General features: G+C 41.7%; 1 protein-coding gene across 1 annotated transcript in view; it reads left to right on the top strand.

Annotated features, from left to right (window-relative positions):
* The first annotated feature begins 1070 nt into the window (after positions 1-1070).
* RABEP1 (rabaptin, RAB GTPase binding effector protein 1) overlaps positions 1071-18059 on the top strand; it is a 49490-nt gene continuing 32501 nt past the window's right edge. Inside the window, exon 1 of the mRNA XM_059829243.1 lies at positions 1071-1117. Within this exon, the coding sequence (XP_059685226.1) occupies positions 1084-1117 (34 nt within the window). The 5' untranslated portion in view covers positions 1071-1083. The remainder of the gene's footprint in view (positions 1118-18059) is intronic.

The following is an 18059-nucleotide window of genomic DNA, read 5'->3' as shown; positions in this document are numbered from 1 at the left end:
GACCCAGTTTAAAAATGACTGATTTTTAGGGTATGCAAGCCATAAGAAAGGCAAGCCATAACAGATCCTGCCCTTGACAGGACTTGGTATCGTACTATCCACTCCAACACTGCTTTCTATAGTTTTACATGTGCCCAAAGGATGTAAATCTACTTTTTTATTGGTAAAAACCTGGAGTTTAAACACGATCTTCCAGTTAGGCGGAAGGATTAACACCTCCTCCACCAATACAGACCGACGCACCATGGGTGGCCGGGAAGAGATCCCGTAGCTGGACAGGCTCCTTCCGCCACCCATCCCGGTCACACCTGCTTCCCTCCCTAGATTATGCAGCAGAATAGTACTTTGTTGGTGTCACTTTAACCAGTGCCCTTAACGATAAAACCTAACTATACTTTTAGGCTAGCCTAACTGCGAGCAGTCCCAGGGATGCCTCCCCGGCCCGGAAGCCCGGGGGCAGGGCCTTGCTGCGGCCCGGGAGACCACTCGGGCCCGCAGGCGAGGCCGAGGCCGTGGGGACAGGCCCGGCGGAGGGGGCGGGCGGCGGCTCCGCACCGCCCGGCCTGGCCCGCGCCACGACCGGGCCCTAAGGCGAACCCGGGGCGGCAGGAACGCCCTCAGGCGCCTTCAGCCCCACCAGCTCCTCCGTCAGCCCGCCGCCGCCCCGGCCCTGCCCGTCACAGGCGGAGGCTTCGGCCCGGCTCCCGCCGGGGCCGGGTCTGCCTCCCCTCTCGGCCGTTGGGTGACAAAGCACCTCAGCATGGGGCCGGGCGGCGGCGGCCGGCCCGGGAGAACCCACCCTGACCCCGCCGCGGCGGCGGCCGGCGCGGCCCCAGCCCTCCCAGCGCCGGTGGCGGCAGCCGGTCCCGTGGTCTCACCGTGGGCGCCTGCGCGGCGCTCCTCCTCCTCCTCCTCCTCCTCCTCCTGCCGGCGGCGGCCGCTGTCAGGATGAGGCGGAGGAGGCGGAGGCCCAGGCCGGCAGCTCCCGTCTCTCGCCGGGGCCCCCTGGCGTAGCGGTTCCCGCTCCGACGTCGCGGCTGGAGGCGGAGGAGGCCGCGGCGGCGCCGCCCGCCCGCCGGAGCCATGGCCCAGCCCGGCCCGAGTCCCCCGACGGACGGTAAAGGGGGAGGCGGCCTCGCTCCGCGGAGCCGGGCGGCCGCGGCCTGCCCAGCCCCGGGCTCGCCTGCGGAGCCGCGCCGGCCGGGGGGCGGGGGGCAGCGGCCTGGGCGAGGCGGCCTTGCCGGGCCGCGGCGGTGGGTGGTGACGGCGGCGGGGAGGTGGGATCCGCCGGGACAGGATGCGTGGGGCAGCGGCGAGGGCGGGGGTGTGCACGAAGGGGAGACCCGCGGAGAGGCCTGGGGTGCCGGGAGGCAGCCGTGCCCGGACGGTGGCGCGGCGGTGGGAGCCGCCGTGTGAGGGGAGGGCGAGCGGTGAGCACCCAGGGGGGAGCTTGGCTGGGAGAGGTGGGTCGGGAAGGCCTTGCGGGGACGAAGGGGGCATCGCAGGTGGTTATTAGCCTGTAAGGGTGCTTAATGTGGAGCAAGGGCGGCTCCCCAGCGCGCACTAGGAGGGAGGGTAGTGCTTCAGAGGACGCGCTGCTCGCTGGTGCCAGGAAAGGGGCTCTCAGCCTGGGTGTGCGGTGGGGCGAGGAAGGCCTCCCCGCCCTGGGAAAGGGGAGGAATCGGGTGGTGATGCTTGTATCCAGGTAGACATTTCGTGGCAGGGCAGGACTTCGCCATTGGTTTGGCCACGGCAGGTGTTGTAGGGCTCTATTCGTCGTGTGCGTGTGGCGTAAAGGGACTTCGAGAGGTTGAGGTCAGGATGCTTGTTGTGGACAGTTCGTTCCTGTGCTGGAAAAGACAAAAGAAAATGACAGCTCTTATCTCGAGATGGTATTTACCTGTGCAGAAGGAAGCTAAGCTTTCCCTGAAGGTTCTTGTTGTGGAAAGGTTATTTGTTTCTGGTTTGGGAGGAATTACAGACAAGGAGGTTTTTTTTTCCCTTGGAATAGGTTCCAGAACTGTATGCATATCAGAAAAACTGTAGGTAACGCTTAGCTTGGAAGATGGGATTGAAGGGACATTGTTTAGTGTATGGGATGTATGGGAAGGGGTGAGAGAGCAAGAAATTTAAGTTGAGGCTGCTCATAATGTAGAAATTGGAAGCCTAGAGACATGTGCAGAATCTTGAAGGATAGGTGCTTACCCAGCCATGGGACTATGCCAGAGCTCTCTTTTTTTAGAGAGCAGATGAGTTTCCCTGGGAAAGCACTCTGTTAGAAAAGGGCAATGATGTATTCTTAATTATGCATACCTAGGGAATTGTGTGGGTGCTTTTTTTTTTCTTGTGGAGTTACATGAGAAAGTGCTCATCCTCAGGGATTTCAGCATTTCAGTCTACCTTTTCAAAGTTATAATGATGAAGGCGCTTAGATTGCAGGTATTTTTCCTACATTAAGGTCAATGATTGCACGCTTGTCCTTCTAGAGCACTAAGGGGAAGGGGAATTTACTTTCTGTCACGCTTGTAGGATCGGTGTTGGTATGGGTTGCTCTGGTGTACTTTCTGGTGAATAACCATTGTTTATTGTTCTTTAGCCTTTTCTTCTGAGAGCTACAGAACAACTTCCAACAAATTTTCCTCTTGGCTCTTGCAGACTATCTGACTGCACGTGTGCAGTGGAACTGCGCATTGTACAAATTTTTGCTGCCTCTTGACCAGGAAAGGTAGTTCTATGTTAGTAATACATTAAAAGTTACAAGTTGGATGGATTTTATTTTTTTGTTGTTTAAAAAACAGTCAAAAAGGTGCAAATAAAATTTAGTAATTTGACAGGTTGATGAAGTCTTTCTTGTAGGAGGTATGGATTGCTGCCTTTCTCATGCTTTCTAGCTGTGGGAAGATGAGGATGCTGTAAATAAGACACATGGCGGGGGGAACTGGCTGCAGGTTGGATGGATTCTGAAAGTGGTTGCTGTGTTCTTGCACTAAAGAATTAGAGCTTCTAAAATGGCTCCTCTCTCCCATCCTCCTTTGGCAGTAATAGGACCAGTTTGGTGTTTTTATCCACTTTGATTGCTATACTATTGTTCTCATGTGTGTTGGTTTTATTTTTAAGTAACCTGCCAAAAGTGTGCCTTGAAACTTCTTCGTTGTATTTTAATGTGGAGAAAATATTGAAGAAAGGAATTGTTATATATTTTTAGTTGTCTGCACTGAATTTATTGTTTCAAGGAGTAGTGTAACCTATGATTTAAGATTACGTGTGACCAAATAGAACTGGATTAGTATGTTCCCCTAAGGAAAAATAATGGCTTTTTATAATTGCTTATATTGATTATAAATACCTCATGCGTTCTTTACTTGTGCAGGACACACGAGCTATGATTTTTTTGTTGAAAGGAAGTATAAAAGAACTACTATTTCTACTGAGTAGAAATAACATATATGGAACAACATGAGAGGAATATAATATAAAATGTATATTCTATTCTAATGCCCATGAAAATGGGCCCAAGAAGAGGGGAAAGGAATAGCACAAAGAAATAGGAAAAGAACAGACGTTAGATCCTACCCCGTTTTTGTACTTTGGCTTAGTATAGACATTAATAACCCTCTAAGTCTTTTGTGTGGGGTAGTAGAGTTTCCATATGATAACAATCGCAGAAAGGCTAAGTGCAGAGTCCTTTGGCTGCTGGTGAAGCTTTGTGCACTGTGCCATGAACTGTTAGCTAATGATGTCAACCTGTGTTGCAAGTAGGTGTGTGCTTCTTATTGATCCTGGTAAGGGTGCTTTTTTTGAGATTTTAAATAATACACGTGTTGTCTAGATAGCATGACTGGAACAGTAAGGCCTAATTTTTAAAAATATTTTTTATTTTTGAAGATGGTGTATTCTCAGCCTCCCTGGGTTTAATTCAGATCTGGATGCTTGCCATCTCTGAAAATAAGGTTACCAAACAAAATATTTTGGCATAGTTTTTCCCTATCGGAATGCTTAGGCTTTAGTATTATTCCCCTTCTCATATCTGGCAAATGCTTCAATGAAGAAACTGCAGTTATATAAACCACTAATTCTTCAAGACTAAAATTAATTACAATGATATGTAAATTATTAAACTCTTCTTACTGCACTATTAGTACAGTCAGACAGATAAATAGCATACCTGTTGATACTATTCTATGATAAAGGAAACTGTTAATGGCACAGTCTAACAAATATTTTAATAAGAATTTGCTGGCAGAAGGAATTTGTACAGTATTGGAGTAACTTGTTCTTACGCCTGTGCTTTGGCCAGTAAAAATGGTGTCTCTTTTTTGTGGTCAGAGATTATGCCAGCTCTCAGTGGAGAGAACTGCTCAGCTGTATATAGAAGATTGGAGGACGTTGCCATATTGATTTTAGTACCACTAACGGCACCAAGAGCTGCATTGTTTCCCTGTGGCAATAATGCGGGATCCTGAAAAGAGCTGAGACTTGCTGTCACCGTACTTTTCACGTATCCCAGAGGCTGAACATTCCTAGTGCAGGAGTCTGGGATGTCACATAGAAAATTAACGAACAAAACTTAAACCTTAAATGCTTATAAGTATCACTTTTAAAAGGAATTGAAGTATCTAAAAATGCTATTACTCATCTCAAAAGCTACCTGTGGTTGGTAGGGGACTGGTTTTGAGCACTGAAGTGCAGCTCTGTGTCGTTGTTGATGTAACTGTCAAATGTTAAACTCTCTTCTCTTGGGGAGTGACTTCAAAATTGTTGGTACTTTCCAAGAGCCAAAAAATTCTTCCCTCAGTTTCATTTTGCTTGGTCTTTGTTTTATTATTATTTAATAGTTACTAATATTATTAAACAAATACATTTTTAATTAAAAACCACAAACATTCACACATTTGGGTTTTTTAAGCTGTATGTTTTTCCATGTCAGTTCAGTGGACAAATCTGCGATTTGGCTTCAAAAGCAAAACAGACACCTTGAATGTACATGTTTCCACCTTTTAGAATTTCTAAGGAAGTTTTGACCCGCTCAGCAGGTCATTTTGCTCCAGAGTGGAAATATGCACGTTGAGGGTGTCTGTTTTCCTGTTGAAGCCAAGTCCCAAATCTCTCTCTTAATTTTGAAAAATACCGTGACCCTGTTCTTCATAATTAGCTGTTGACTCGCCTGAAGGCACAATGAATATGCTTTAACACGTGGACTGACTGACTCTCTCTTGCATTTTGAACACTGGAAAATATAAATTCTTTGCCCATTTGTATTGCTTCTTGGCCAGTTCACCGTCGTCACAGAGAAGATGGCCTTAGCAAATGTTTTCTTCCCTTCCTGGCTTGATGCCTCAAGATGCTTAGTTGCTTTCCCATAGCCTTTTGTGGGTGGAGCGGATTCCCACTGTGGAACTAGTTTGTGTGCACTCCCTTGAAAGTGATTGAAGAAGGAATTTTGTTTTAAAACTTTTAAGAAGCTGAAACAAACAACGTCTCTCAGCATGGGAGTGGACCAAATCCCATAGGCTTCATAACGTGTGATGGTTGAATGGCAGACTTCCTGGGTTTTCACTCCAGGCACTTTATTAAAAAATACTTCTAAGATGTGACGTCTTCTATATTATATTTAGGTATTTTATTATATTTGGTATTTTTTAAAAATAAAAGTTTGTAGGTTAAAAAAAAAAAGAAGCATGAGGTTATGGCTTTACTCTGACTGAAGTCTTCCAAGATAAGAACTGGTAACATTGATAAGCAGCACTTACTAAGCAGACTTCTGAGCAGTCTCTGACAGCAAGGTTGGAAAAAAAGATGACTAGCTGTAAATGCCATTATGTGTGTGTATTTAAGAGGAACATCCTTCACTCCAAAGGTCTAGTGCTTCTGAGTGGTTCATAGTCTTTACTTGCAGAATTGGTTTTAGTATCTGATTTGTGGTGTCTGAGTTAATGGTACTAGCCTCTGCAAGTTATTCTATAAATAGTGTAAGCATTGTGTAATTTTAGTCATGTTATAGTCAGTTAAGCATGATGATGAATTATCTCTGGAAAAATGTAAATCATTTGATATCTTTACATAAATTGGCATAGGAGGAACCAGTGAGTAGTGTACCCTTAGTTAATATTTCTGTCTTTCAAGAAGAGAATTGTTTTTTAGCTCTTCACTGAAGTATACCTGGTGCTTGAGAAAAGTTCTGGGTTGTCCTGTTGCTTTATTAGCAGTGCCTATAGTACCTGAAGAATGCAGAACTGCAGCATGACTGTTAATATAATGAGGAATTGCTGTGTTTATCTATTTATGTATCTATTTTCCCATTCATGTCTGCTTCTGTCAGCCACCACTCCTGTTGGCATTCAGCTGACTCGTGGTGGTGCTTCTCTCCTTCCTGTCCCCGTTCTGTGCTTGTCTTCCCTGGCCTGACTCCTCCAGTTACAACAAAGAGGAAAAATAAAAGCTTTCGAATCACCCTTCACATCTGTTTCCATCTTCCCTGGCAATTTCTGCTTCCACACAGTTTAGCGGCAGAAATGTGGCCTTACTTGACCTTTGGTCACAGATTTTTCCTCTCTGGTCAAACAGCCAGTCATTTGACCTTGTCTTAGGCAACTGCTGCTCTTCAGCTAATCCTCCGGTTTCCTCAGTCCTCCTTCCCAGCCATCACCTCATCTTCTTCAAATATTGCTCTCCCTCTCGCAGGCCTTTTGCAACCTCCACTCTGTGGGCGTCCCGTGTACCTTGCCCTTGTTTTGGCTGCTCTGGTCTTTGCTTGCTCTGCTCTGCAGTTGGCACACCCTCACTCTCCGTTTCCTCCATGCCTCCATTCTTCTTTTTCTAGAGAAAAATCGCATGACCATGTAAACTTCCTCTGTGAAAAATGTCTTCTCTTTTCTTTTCCAAACAGTGTTGCCCCCTAACCATGTTGAATCTCTGCTTGTTTGCTGGTTTTTTAATATCTTTTTCTTTATTTAAGATCTCTCCAGTTTCTTTTAATAAAAAGGGAGGATCTCCTGCTTTACTCTTGATATAGAGCACGTACTCATCTGCTTGTCAACGCCACCTTATACATCTTCAGGTTCTCAGTTTTCTCAGAACAGGTTATAGTATTTTGCAGGCAATGGACTTAAGTTACTCACCTATTTATCATGAGGTTGGCTGACATCTAATTCTTTAATACCTTGGTATCTGTATTTGTAAACCAAAGCAGTTATGTGCCTCACGGACTGTGAAAATTAATTGCTGGAAGTTAATTTATGCCTCTTGGAAAGGCAGAAAAATATGAGAGTTCCATCTTCTGGCTATCAGAGCAGTTCTGAAAATTGCTATCAATAGAGAGCAGGGCAGGAAACCCACATTGCAGTGATTTGCTCGTTTTGTTCTGCGTGCAGTTAAGAGCCCTGCCTTGTCTTGCATGTCTGGCAGCATTAAGAACTGAAAAATAACTAAGATCTTAAAAACAAAACAAAACAGCCTGATTTAATTACTTAATAAGCAGAAGAGGCTTGCCTTACTGTGGTGAGTCACACTGAGAGAAGAAATTTAAATTCAGGTGGGAATTTTTTGTTAATATTTATCTTCTTGTTACATTTTGTGGTTTCTGAAAATGTTTTTTAGTAAACCTGTGGAGCAACAATACAATAACAGATAGAAGTTATACATGGCAAAGTGAATCGGAATCAATAAATGGAAGACAACAGAGCATTAACTGTGTGGTGCTGCAGAGGGAATGGCCAGTAGGTCAGAGAAAAGGATTAACTGAGGATCAAACCAGACTAGCTTTGCTGATCATAGCAGTGTTGCCCATGCCTTTAAGAAAGTGACCTGAATAGACTATAGTTTTTATTGCATCTTTTGTTGATACATGTTTTTAACTTACAGATAATTGCAGCAACTCTTGAAATGCTATTTAAATGGCAACAAAAGAGAGAAATGTGCAAAACGAAAGAAGAACATGCTCTCTTTCACCTTTTTTGTCTAAGTGTTTCCATGTACAACTGTTTACCCACCACACCCATGCTTTGGTAGGGTAACTTTTTGTATTTGCATGGGTGGTTACCGTTAAAATACTCCCCAACATAAGTAATTTTTGTGTTATATTTTAATCTATGCTATATCAGTGCTATGCAAAGTAATTAGACTAGCACCATGGTTGGTTACTTTGAAAAAAAAAAATACAGTAACTTGAATACAACCACAGAGTATAAAACAATCCTTACATCTGTGTTTTCAGTGTCATTGGCTTAATCTACATAGGAAGAAACACAGATGAGTGCTAGAAGTTACTGCTCAAGCAATAATTATGTTAACCATCCACTATAAATTTTCATGTCTGGTACCCTTTAAGAAAATTGTCTTTCTTAAGGCCTACTGAAGTTCATATTAGACTCCCATTGACTTCAGACACAGGAATTAGAACATTCATCTTACATTAACAGTAGTCTGCACCAAAATCACTGTGATATAATTTAGCTGTGGTGTTACTTGGTTTATTTTGGTGAAATATGACGCATAAATTTGGCTGTGTTAGTTCAAATCATCTGACAAGCTGGCATGTTATATGCTACATCTTTTAAATTTTCTTTTAAAGATTGGTTTCTAGTAAGGTTTTTTTAATTGTCAGCTCGCAATATCTGTTTATATCTTCTTCCTTGTGCTGTATCTAGAGATGCGTGCTAAATTAACGGGAAAGCAATTAGCCAAACTCTGGATTCTATGCTTGACTGACACTTCTAACTGTGAACATATTATAGCTGTCTGTCTGGTCTTCACAGCTTCTGTCTGAGTTTTAGATAAAACTGGAGATAAAGATGCTAAATCTCTAAATGGTGTAGAAACTCCTGATGTTGCAAAGGTTACGTTCATTTAAGACACTGAGGCTTAAATTTACCTGATGAGACATCAGGAAGGGTTATAATGTCACATTATAGGGTCTTATCTAACTGCAGTTTTGTACTAGCGTATTTGCTTTCAAGTAAGAGTAAATGCAAGCCTAACCTTACTCTGGAATACAAGTGTTTTCTGATATATTTTTATATACAGCTCTAGGTTTTGTACCAGTCTAAATGCATCCGTATTGGAGACACCCTTTCAGTTGCATTTGTTCAAAGCCTGTGTGTATACAAACACTGATGGGAAATCTGAGCTTTGGAGTTTGCTTTCTGATACAGATTAAGTTTGTAAGCTTCCCCTGGAGAGTCTGAATGGACATCAGGATAGGAGGAAGGTCATTTATCACTTACAAATGACAGCCATCAAGTCTTAAAAAGTAAGCTCTCCTGCGTGACTACACAATCTCAGTTGCCACAAGGGAGAATGCAGGACAGAAGGAAGGCCAGGCTCTTGCTTTTGGCAGGCGGCATCACTTAGGTTTAAACTGATTATCAGAGTGTACCCATAGGCTGTGGTTTCATGTGACAGCTAAGCCAGTCTAGAAGGCTGCTGCTGCTGAAAGGAGTGATCCTGCTCTCCCTGCTTCCACTATCGTGTTCCCATCATTTTCCTTTGTGCCAGCTCTGCGCATCGGACCCATGGCTGAGCCAGTTCAGCTCAGTCACCCAGTTGAGAACTACTCACTGCTGGATTAATGACTTTAATTGATTTAGCGAAAGACCTGATGAGCGTTAGAGCTGCCATAAAGGAAGGGGTGGAGACCACACAGTACTAATATGAGTGTCCAAGGGTATAGTTCAGACTCTTTTTCACAGTATAAACCAGTCTACATCCTCGCTGTCATGTTTGTGCCAGTTCTGGTATATGCTGAGCCAGTGATGAGCATGATGAGGGACCTGGTTTGGCTGAAAATTCATTTGACTGACTCTCCCCCACCCCCCAACTTTTTGCTGTATCACTTCTCTGATCCCGTCACTGTACGGCCTCAAAGGTGCTTGTAGCGTGATGGGGATAAAAGGCATGTGTGGTCAGGGTGAGGTGGGAGTGCCGAGTTACCCTTTCAGATGACCGCCAGTATTTAAAGCATTTTAAACTGATTATAACTGCAGGCTTAGTAAAGTCTTTGTGTTCTATATTGCTTATACCCTAGGCATATTTAATTTTTTTTAAGATTTCATTCTGGAGGAGGATTTTTCTTCCTTTTTAACTGTTCAGGAATTCATTTGGTTGACAAGTGGTAGCAAAAAATATGAATATATAGAATGATGGCAATGTTATCTGTCAAGAAATAGATTATAGAGGCTTGGGGGATTAGTATATTGTTCTCAGGGAAACTATTAAATTGCTGGAGAAACCTTACTCCAAATTACAGGAACTGTATCCTGTTCCTTATCAAATAAAGATTTAATCATCTTTTATTATTTGTCATACTGTATTTATCACCACAGTGTCTCCATAAATACATCTGGCAACCATATTTTCCAGGCCATTTATTAAGATTTATATCATTTAAGTGGTTACTCTAAGGCACTATGTTTTCATGCCTGCAACCTGTTTTTCAGACAACTAATACTTTTATATTACCGATCCTTGAAAGTAAGTCTTCACCTGTTCCCTTTCTCAGTTTATTCTCTGTCTACCAATTTGGGTGGCCAAATCACGTAGGAAGGGATAGGGAACCACAGAGGGAAAGAAATCTGGTGTTAACTCCCTTTTGTGGTCCTTGTTCACATTCATAACTCTTGAGTTGTGTATGAATTACTGGTATTTCTGAACCTTTTCTGCTACCTGTAAAAAACAAAAAAAAAACAAAAAAACCCCCAGTAGTGCTGTCTGGTAGCTGCACACATGGAGGTGAGTTTGCATGCCATTGTTGATTATGTCAGCTTTTGAAAATGTCCACAAAGATGCTGATTCGCTTTAAATGCCGGTCTCCTCATACCTGTAGCAATGGTAAACTAGAGTAGCCATTGTCTATATAAATTTCACAAACAGTGACTTCTTTTTGTTTTCCTCTGCATCATTTTCTTGGTCTAGCTATGTGCTTATCTCTCCAGTTGACTATTTCACTTTTGTTACCTACCTTTGAATTTTTAAGTGTGTTAGGTCATCATTAATTTGTTCTTTCTGCTCAGAAATTGGGAATTTGGGGTGGTCTGTAGCCTGAATGCTCTCAAAGCTACACTTCAATTACTGTCCCTAGGACAAATGGCAAGACAGCAAGATGAGTGGTATCTGAGGGAATTTTTGAATTAATGGAATGGTTTTGTTTTATATATTAAATTACTTCATCAAAGAGAACAATGCAGTAGTGTTGTTTTGTTCTTTTTTTCTGAGAGCTGAGTCATACTTTATTTACTTTTTTCCCAAAAGAGGACAGCCTTTAATAAATCTGTAGGCGAAGTGATAAACATATTACAAGGAGTCAAAGGGATTTTTTTTTCCCCTCCCACTGAAAATGAGTCAGCAATTAAATTATCTTGAAAGAAAACCAGTACTGAGTTGGTTGTCTGGGTTTAGCAAATGTGTACATTTTAAGAAAACATTTTTCATAGTGGTCTTCAGAGTGATAAATTGTGTAAGTGGTCTCCTGTATAGTGAAGTGCATGTCAGAATCTGTCGCTAAATGTCTGTCAATCTGAAGTATTTTTATTTGATCAGAACAGCAGATTTCTGATGGTTTACTGAAACAGACGATATCCTCTATTTAAATTTTGTTTTTCTTGCAAGACAAGATACACTGAAAACCTCACTGTCAAGTGTAATTGCCACGTGAATTAGTTTAATCCTGTTCTGGATTTTGTGGTTATATCATACAAATAATGAGATGTGGTAGTGTGGAAAAGCTTGGCAGAAACATTCCTGGGTGAATATGAAGAGTCATTCATATTTTCAGTGTTGCTTTGGTCAAGAACAATTAAGTGACTTGACAGTTTTTGGGGACTTGCTGTAAAATACTGTGGAAGGGGAATAGGTGGATCTGTTGGAGGTCTTGTTACAGGCTGAAGGACCCTCCTCTGTGCCTCTGCTTAGAATACCTGATGTTGAATGTTTAGCTTACCAGTTACTGAGGTAGGACAGACTGATGAAATAAAAGGAGTGGTGAAAGTGTGTGTGAATGCTGACATGTTTGACAGCTGCATTGTTTAAGCTTAGCTGCATTAAACGCTCAAGGGGATCAAGTCAGGCTGTGACTGCAGGGTATGTAGATCTACCTAGGCTAGCTTTGAGCTGATAGTGGTGTAATTGTAGCAGCAATGACAACGCAAGCTGTGAACCCCTTTAGAGAAATTTGACCAATACTTGGATACTTAACCTTTGCTGAGTTTTGTGCTGCCATCACCATGCTCGTCTGCTCAAGCGGTGACTAGTTTGAGTAAATGTACACAGCCTGTAGAGTAAATAGACCCTTCATATACCCAAGAAGTCATTGAGCTTTTTTCCTGCACTCTTTTTTAAAATTGATCCCCTTGTAAAGAGAGGTTATAAAAATGAAAAATTGTTAAAGCCAGGGGAATAAAATAGAAGCTATGAGAGAGCAGGGAAAATGTTGATGATTGTGATGAGACTGGTAACGCAGTTCTCTCTGTTTTGTGTTGCTATAGATGAATTCAGAGTGTCTGTGTTCACCAGACTGTAGCTTGCTGTTGACTTTTGAGATACTCTGATATGCATTCAAGCTTACCAACACTGCGATTCTGAGAAGATTCACTGATGGTAGCAGCAGGATGCAAGCAAAATGCTTTCTATAGGATACCATCTAATGTGATGTCCATTTGACTTTTCCAACACTGATTCATCCACTGCTGCCCTACTTCTCACTGAATCCATGAGTCAGAAAGCGTGGTTGATTCTCTTGAGAAAATGCTAACAAATAGTGTTTTCCTGAGATTTTATGAAGGATTGTTCTCCTCCCCACCAAAACATCAATGGCAGAAATGAAATGGAGTAAAAACTAATGATGGCAAAACCCCTCGCGCATCAAGTTGAAACTTCCATGGAGAAAATTAAGCGTGTGCACAAAACTGAGAGGTCTGATGGCAGTGCTAGTTAAATAGTGAAGGAAAGAACCAGCTACTATGATAAAGGATGTAGGAAAAGCCAGGCTATAATCATGGGGGTAGTGGACTATCCTTGGGAAGAAATGGTGCTTTTAAGAAATGAACGATAAATCGCTGGGAAAAAGTTCAAGCCTGCTTCCATCAATGTGGACATCTGTGATTAACTGCATTCCTGTAATACTTGATGTGAGTGAACACTGTTCCATTTCACTGTAAATTTATGCTTAGTCAAACACTGTTTAAATTAAAACTAGACTTAAGTTACCTGCGGCCAGAATGACTGAATGTGTAGAAGAGGTGAGGAGCATTACTTATCTCATGAAGTGGTTTTATTGAAACTGGGAGCAAGTCAGGTGTGATTCCCCTTTACTGAGGGCGAATGGAGTGTCAGGGGATAGAGATTTGGACCCCAGAAGAGTAACTCTCTGTTTTTGTGTTCAAGAATGAAGATGAGGGAGGCAATAACAAGGCAAGGAAGCAGTTAACGTGTTGTGAGTGCTGTGAAAAGGGAGAAAAAGTGGGATGTGGAAAAAAATGGGGAAGGAGAAACAGTATGTTGGTTTTTTTTCCTTGTAATTCTGCATGAAGATGTTTGCTGTACAAACAACTTTATGGAAGATTGCAGTAAAAATGGTTGCACATCAAAGATACAGGACAAGACATTGTCTTACGAACAAGTACTAAGTGACATTTCTGGTAAGCAGTGTTTGACCTGTACCTGGAAATGCTCTCATGTTCATTTGCCTGCTGTATGCTTCTGCATCGATTTAAAACAGCAGCACCAGATGTAGCTTTGGTGCTGATCTTGAACAGCGCTTCATAGTGAATAGCAGACACCCCAGCTGGTGGAAGCAGGAACAAGCTTTTTAGAGATGATGCACCTGTGAAATGGAAGCAACTCATGTAAAATGCCATGAAGATGGTCATATAAACAGCTATGCAAGTTTTTACAGTATTGTGCCAAACATTACTTAGTTGTTATTGTGTGTGGCTATTCAACTGTGCAGGATTAATGAAGTTATTTAAAGGACCCTGTTTTCTCGTCGTTTGTTTTTGTTCTCTTCTTGATTGTATTATAGAAGAGAATCTTCCCATTTATCCAAACACCTCCATTTCTTTAAATTATTTGCATTCAGTGGTGGCTTTTCTTTTTTCTGAGATCCTCAATGTAGCATGTCATACGGTATTTAACATAAAAAAGGAAAATAGAGAGTATGAATAGGCACTGTTGAGCCTACATGTTATGGTGGAAAGGTGTGTTTTAGTCATTCAACTTCAATGAAAAAGTAGTATTACTTTCAAACTTTAATAGTATATTGCAGACTTCCACTTGATGTTACTATAATATTTATAATGTGGTTAGATGTTTGTAACATGCAGTGCTCAGTTGAATATTTTTGATCCTGCAGTTATTGATGTACTGCAGTGAATAAGAAGATATTATAGTAGATATGATGCAGCAAGGCTCAATTCTGCATCTTAAGTGATGTCTGCATTTGTCAGCAACACCAAGTTTTTATGTATATAGCATTAAATTTGTACTGGATTGTTTGCTTGTGAATGTTTAGTCAATAGAGAACAAATTGTGGATATCAAATAACCTTCAACTTTACAGTAAATTAGAAATTGTTGGATGAATGCAAAAATGTCTCCGAAAGCCACGCTGCCCAAAATGGGGAACTGCGTTAAGAGTTACTTCTGCAGAGCTACTTACTGGTGGTAATATGGGCAAGCAACAGCATGTCTTCCATTGCACAGCTGCAGGGTTGAATCTTTTCCTTTTTTTTTTAATTCCCTTTCTGTAGCTTAGTTATCATCTCACATGCAGTGAAGTACTCTGGAAAGGAGAGGTGTGACAATCCAGAGGGATTTGTTGCCACTCTGAAAACGAAGGTGGCAAATGAGAAGTCTGGTGCAATTCTCTGTCCTCAAATAAAACTAGAAAAGTATATGCTGACCAGCAAGCTTTAGCTATTCGTGTAAGCTAGGGAAAAGCAAGTAATTCTTTTCGTCCTTTTTTTTTTTTTTTTCCTTCAGTTTGGTCTGCCACTGCTGAATATCTGTGTGTAAGGGCAAATTTTGTTCCTTGAAAATAAAGCAACCTCCATTTCATAAGTTCAGAATTATTTCTGTTCAACATGCTTATTAAAAGAACCATAATCTATTCCTTTACTTCTGGGTGCCTGTTACAGAACACCTCTATTGGAGTATATTTTAAGAGTTTGGGGGTTTTCGTTTTGGTGGTGGGGTTTTTTTTTTTTTAGTTTGGTTGTTGTGGTTTGTTTGGCTTTTTTTAATCAAATCCTGTTTGAAGAAAATAAAGGAAAGCTTTTTGCAGTCTAAATACATGTTCTGGTGGCAGACTCTTAGATTAAAATTTGTATAGTAATATAATTGTGGCTCCAATATGATGTCATGATAGATGAAAATTAGTACTTTTAAGAAATAAGCATGAAGAAAAATGGAGAGCCATATGTTTTTATTTTTCCCTACTTCTGTCTCAAGCAATCATGACAGGAAAAGAAAGAGGTAGAAAATGACACAAGTATGACAGAAGTGATTTTTTTTTAAATTTTTTTCTCCAAAAAGTTTATTGTATATATATAGGGGTTTTTTTTCTGATCTGTTTTTCAGATTTCAGTTATGTATGACTGAACTCTTGATGTCATGTTTGACACTTTAAATATCAAGTAGAAAGCTTTGTGGCATTAATTTTATAAATAGACCCAGTAGTCAAAAATAGTCTCATTGATAATCAGCTTTGTTTGTCTTAGTTCTGGAATGGTCACTACGTTTGTGTAACTGGAAGCTTTGTCATACATAAAATTTAATCCTTTTGGGAGCTGATCTGTGAAACAGCATTTAAGTAACTAATCAATGTGTGTTTGCTCCTGCGTTTTCCTTGAATTGAAATTTTGCTGTGTAGTGGGTTAAGGGAAAGTTGTATCTTTTTCACTGGAGTTTCTCTTTGTGTACGCCAGTAGTTTCATGATTCTCCTGTAAATTGGTGACTCCACTCGGAAATGAATTTTGCTGCCCTTCTGAGTTCTTCTACCTGGTTAAGCCATGTAATAGAATACCCTGTACTCTGCTATAATGTTAGTGTTAAACACGGAGATGGTGATCCCTGCATTGGACCTGAAGGGTCTGTGCAAAATCAGTATTGTTCGTTAGAAACAAAGCTAGTAATTTAATTGGCATGATGAACTATGTCATCAGTAGTCTATGTGCCCCAATACTCTGGGGAAAAGTGCTATTTACAGCTAATAAATTGTTGGCCAAAGGGACTTCTTGTTTGTTTTTCAGTTTGGCATATCAATTTTAATTTAAATTCTTCTCAGTGCTATTTCAGGAGTTAAGAAATCGGGGACTTTAGGGTTTTTGGGTTTTTTTCTTGATGAGTTAGGGCCCTAATTAGGGAATTAGGTCTTCCACACTACTGCTGTTATGAAATACAGCATGTCCTGTGCCTGTTCTGATCTCATCTGTAACACAAGATCCTGTTTCAGTCGGGCATAGCTCCACAAGAGCTGACCGTCTGTCAGGCTTTGTTGACTATATACTTCATCGGTGTTGTTAAACATTGATAACTGCATTTCTGTGCACGGCAGTGGGAGCATAGGGACAGGGACTCTGGCAAGTTAATGAATGCTGTCATTGCAAAACGCATGTTTTGGTTTTGGGATTCTTTTTTTTATTTTTTGGTCAGGTGTGGGTTGATAGCCTGTGACGGTGAATACAGTTTTCTTTTTCAGCTCTGTTACAGACCTGGGGTGAGTTGGACCTAAATTCAGTGCAATAAGTCAGCTATAAATGGCAAAGGCCTAATTGAAAATCTATGAATGAGTCCATTTCCTGCCATTGATTTCAGTGCGTTTCTAGGTGGACTTTAATCTGTGTTACGTAGCCTGCGGTTACCTGCATCTGGCAGTTTGGATTTGGGTTCACATTTTCATTTTGGAAAGTGAAGTGTCTGTACGGCCGTTGTACAAGTCATACCCCCAGAGAAGAAAGTAGTTTTTGTGAAAATTTAATCATTCATACTTAGTAGAAAGAAGGTAGTTGTCATGCTGTTTTAGAAAATAATAATTCCTTTGCTTTTACTCTTTATGCACGTGTGTTTCAGGGGGCTGATGTATTACACAGCTTATTGTTCTCAGGTTTGTGCCTTGTATCACTGCAATGTGGGTAGCAGTAGTGTGGACAAACTCCTCTCCTGTGTGAGGAATGGCAAGGTCTGTCCTGAGCCACGTACATAGTACAGGTGGTAAAAACACTTTAAACTTAGTATCTGATTAAAAAGAATGATGTTAATACACAGTTGCAGTGATGCGTGACCTGCAGTTGAGATCTTAAACTGTTTGGTTTTTTGGACGCCTGCAGCTGGTTGTGACAGTGGCCAGAGTTCTGTTGTGGTGGGGGTTAATTATTTATTTCTTCTTTAATACATAACTGCCAAGCTGTAGAGAAGGGGAATACTGTAAATGTAAATATTGGAAGTTTAAATTGCATTTCTTGCTTGGTGACTCTGTTGTCCCTCTTTCCGTTTGGGCAGGAGGATTTAAAAAGGATGAGTCTGTTGTTCCCCCAGCTTAAAGCAGAGGAAGTGTCTGCTGTTGTGGTGTCCTCTCTTCCTTCCATCCTCAGCAGAGGCAACTCTCACCTTTGGAAGAAATACAACTCAGTTGCTTTGCACAACAGCTTTCTGATGGGAGCAGTAGCACAGCTGCTGCTGTCTCTCTGCAAAAGAAAGATGGAAAGGGAAGCAAGTAAACAAGGAGTGCCTGAGTCTTGGGGGGGGAGTTAACTGATGTCTGCAGTTGATTTGTTAACTTTCAGAATTAGTAGTTGTAGAATTAAACAATTTCTTGTATGGTCTTCAAAATGGTGTTTGTAAGGTGAGCGACGTCCAGATTCCTCCTTGGTTTCTTTTGAACGTGTGTGTGTGGCTTTGGGCCTTCTGGCCCGTAACTGCAGGTGCAGAGCTGCCTGGCTGGACCCATAGGGTTTAGCGACCTGCCCCTAACCACACCATACAGCTCACTTAGCCTTTAGCGCTTCTAATAGTTTACTTTCAAGAGCTGAAACTGTGAGATCAAAACCACCTCCTTAGAGCCAAGCATCGCT

This window comes from Gavia stellata, chromosome 25, assembly GCF_030936135.1.
Source record: "Gavia stellata isolate bGavSte3 chromosome 25, bGavSte3.hap2, whole genome shotgun sequence".
NCBI lineage: Eukaryota > Metazoa > Chordata > Aves > Gaviiformes > Gaviidae > Gavia > Gavia stellata.
The sequence above is the reverse complement of the archived record's forward strand: the minus strand, read 5'-3'. Positions and strand labels throughout refer to the sequence as shown.